Source organism: Vicia villosa, unplaced genomic scaffold (genome assembly GCF_029867415.1).
Source record: "Vicia villosa cultivar HV-30 ecotype Madison, WI unplaced genomic scaffold, Vvil1.0 ctg.000041F_1_1_1, whole genome shotgun sequence".
Lineage (NCBI taxonomy): Eukaryota > Viridiplantae > Streptophyta > Magnoliopsida > Fabales > Fabaceae > Vicia > Vicia villosa.
The window spans coordinates 1,136,342-1,139,918 of record NW_026704972.1 but is presented as its reverse complement, the minus strand read 5'-3'; the positions used below and the strand labels follow the sequence as shown (position 1 = coordinate 1,139,918).

At 33.5% G+C, this 3,577-nt stretch overlaps 1 protein-coding gene across 1 annotated transcript; it reads left to right on the top strand.

The window, feature by feature from the left end:
- Positions 1-5: 5 nt before the first annotated feature.
- On the top strand, positions 6-3,318 carry LOC131622708 (uncharacterized; the record flags this gene model as incomplete). The annotated part of the gene is made up of 4 exons (XM_058893747.1): positions 6-62; positions 215-353; positions 2,372-2,457; positions 2,816-3,318. Coding segments are annotated over 4 exons (441 nt in total), but the record flags the coding sequence as incomplete, so codon positions are not given.
- Between the last annotated feature and the right edge of the window lie 259 nt (positions 3,319-3,577).

The following is a 3,577-nucleotide window of genomic DNA, read 5'->3' as shown; positions in this document are numbered from 1 at the left end:
AATTGAAACCACTCTTATCCGGTACCAGCTTCCTCTTCTCAAGCCCTAAACCCAGAGAAAAGGTCAAACCCTAATTTCATCGCCCTTTTTGTTTTTCATAGTTCTCATATTCGGAAATTAATTTTCTGATTTTGTTTTTTTTTTCCGGTTTCAAAAATTGATCTTAGGATATAATTAAACTCTTTTTTTTTTTTGTTGATCATTTGGTATGAAGAGTGAAGAATTGAAAGCAAGGTTAAAAAAGTTGGAAGATTTAGCTGAGAGGAAAGCATATAAGGAACTTGTTAAGGATATTGCACCAAAGGAAGATGTTCAGGAGCCTTTCTCTTCTTACAAAGATCAATTAGGATTTGGTAAATTCTTCTTCACTTTTTCTATCTACTATGAATAAGCATTTAGCATATCAATCAAGTTTTATGTGTAGTTAGTTATTGGTAAAATGAACAAGGTTCTTTCATTAGTAGCCTGCTTGACATATCACTAAAAAGATTGTAATGCAGTTTGGACAGAAGATTTTTTGTATGTTTTCAATAGTTATTAGTATTAGTGCGGCTGATGAGTTGATTACACGATGGAGATCATTTCACAATCTTTTACGCATTTAAAACATTGAAAAACAAATTGTTCCCATACTAGATTAAGTGGAAGCCTTGGATGCTTTAGGTGCGTAACTGACTAGTGGTATGCTAGTATTATTAAGTTTAACTGATTTACTGTCATCATCAACTTTAAGTTCAACTGCAACATCAGTAATTTCTTTTGACCGTTGATCCCCTTCTTTGTTATAAGTAGTATCCTCAGCCTCATTGGAGTCAGTGTCAAGATTCTCATCTATGCAAGAATCGTCATTTCCCAAAATTGTGTTTTGCAAATTGATTAGTTTAGAACTAATTAGGGAAGTATGGCCAATGGAAGAGATATGAAGTGGGAATAAAGATTTCGACTCCTAACTGTTTGTTATCAAACACAAGAAAATATGTCCACTATAGTTTGTGATGTAACGTAATATCAAACAAGTCACCACCACTAACATAATACACTTTAAAAGAAACAAATTGGAAAAAGATCATTATAGCCATATATTTCATGAGATCGAGAGATTGCATGGACAAACAACTGACCTCTTCAATTATAGTATGAATCTTCTTTGAAGCTGAAGTCACACTATGTATTGAAATGCCTTTAATGGCTGCAAAAGAAAACTATACGAGTTAGCTGATATGAAAAGTATCATATCATATCTTGCTCTTACTCTAGAATAACATGGTCTTTTGTATCAAATCACATTAAACCATAAAAAACGATTCAAATTCTTTTTTTCTTCTTCTCCCTCCTTTATCTAAAACTCTAAAACATCAACATTAATAATTTAGATATTGGATTTCGTTATCGAGTCATACGAGAGTCATAATGATGCGGACAAGATGTTGCTCCTAATTGAGCAAGTTACTGGATGAGCTTAGACACTGCTGGATCGAGTAGCTTGTTTTGCTCAATGACCTTATTTTTTAGTACCTTACATTTTTGCGGAACCAAGTGTGCCATACATTGTAATGCAGTTTGGTCACAGGTTTTTTTTGTTTGTTTTCAACAGTTATTAGTATTAGTGCGGCTGCAAAATTTTAATTCAAATGTTGTTAACTGTTCTGTTTTATTGGGTGTTTTCATGGTAATGGAGTTTATTTGTTCATATGAAGTTCTTAATTGAACTTAACATGAAAACGTGATATTTGTAATGAAATAGAAAGAAAATAAAACATGTATGTGGAATTGGATGTGACAAGGAGTCATTGCATTTTATTGCATTTCATCCTTGATGACCATCTTCAAGCATTGAGGATACGACACTTCATGCCTGGCATTGGTAATGAGATTGTAAACATTTTACTTTATGTTAGCATATTGGTGGTACTGTTGGATTATGTTAGTTATCTTTGTGCTATAACAGATTTACAGTTCTTGTTATGTTATATGTAGGAGCAGGATGCTCAAACACTTGAATATCATTTAAATTCACTGCTGCAGTTTTGCTTTTTTAGTTCACTTTTGATAGTTATACCTATATTTGGATAACTTAATAAGCTTACCGTTATGATGATATTTATACACTTTCCCCATTGATTGTGAGTATTGATATAACTGAAGACATAGTCCCTTTAATATTTTCTATTATGCCAAAGTAAATAAACTGAATTCGTATTGCAAATATATATGGAGTTTTCCCCTCTCTAGTTTCTAGGTGCGCGACTTGCTACCGGATGTAGTTTCTCCGTTGTCATACAGAAGCAGTTTATGCCTGCATTGCATCTGGTAGGAGATGTCTTTCCCCTCTCAATTTTTTGTTTGATTTTGTTTCTTGATTTTTTTCCAGGTTTGCATGTTATTGTTACAATGTTTACTGGCTATCTTGTTGGATTTGCCGCATTTAGAGCTCTGTTTGATCACAGTCCTGCCATGGTATTGTCTAAAATCTGTTTTACATTACATTTTTCTATAAGCTAAAAAAGTTTCATAAACACCAAAGAACAAAAATAATATCTAACATATTAAACTATATGCCAAAATTTTTATAAACACCTAAACAAGCATCAGTATTAGACTATTTGTCAACGAAGATGAAACTAAGTATCTAAAACCAGATAGTCTCTCAATAAGCCAACTCCAAGCTTTCAATTTATCCACATCCTAAGAAACTAAGTTGAACGCCTTCTACTTACGAGACCACCAAAAAGTCCAAATTATAGCATACCATATAGATTGCTTCACATCCCCTCTTTACATTGAATTCTCATCTTTTTCTTATCTATGGTTTCAGAATGCTGCTGGAGGAATTCTTGGGTTGGTGGGTGCCATGCTTGTTGAGACTTTTCTTTTCATTATTAGAAGTTCCAATCCTGATGGCAACAAAACAAGAAAGCCCAATCAAAAATCGAGATCATCCTTTTCTACATCCAGTCTCAAGAAAAACCTATAGATACGATCAAGATGGTTTGTTTTTCAGTTATGCATATAATACCGATAATACAAAATTTTATAGTGTAGTTCATTGTAATTGTGAACACTTCTCTCAGTAATAGATAACTTAGAATTGGCTGTTGCATGATTTATCATTGAGGGCCTTCCTGAAGGGTGTGAGTATTGTGTCTGAAAATGGCATCTACATGTACCTTGTACTACAAGAAGCTATTTTGACCCATCTATGTGATCTTTAGGACTAAGGTAGTTTTATGCTTTGACCTCAACCAGACATGACTTGAAGAACAACTTACTATCTTTCCCTGCATCACACTGAATAAACTAGTATCAATTCTTTTTGAACTACATGGGTGTTTCATGACATGTAGTTTGTTGAGTGATATGCAGTATTTTTTCCTTTCATTTTTCTGATTTGATTAAAATCAGAGAGGTATATGTACTGCACTCATTGATTGCGCCTTTTAATTCTGATAAGCAATGAAGCAGATGCATATGGACACAACTTGCACTGCTGTTGCTGTATAAGTTCAAGTGGCTGAGCAACCTAGCTATACACATCCTTCTGTTGGTCTTATAACACATTAGTGAATGAATGAAACCA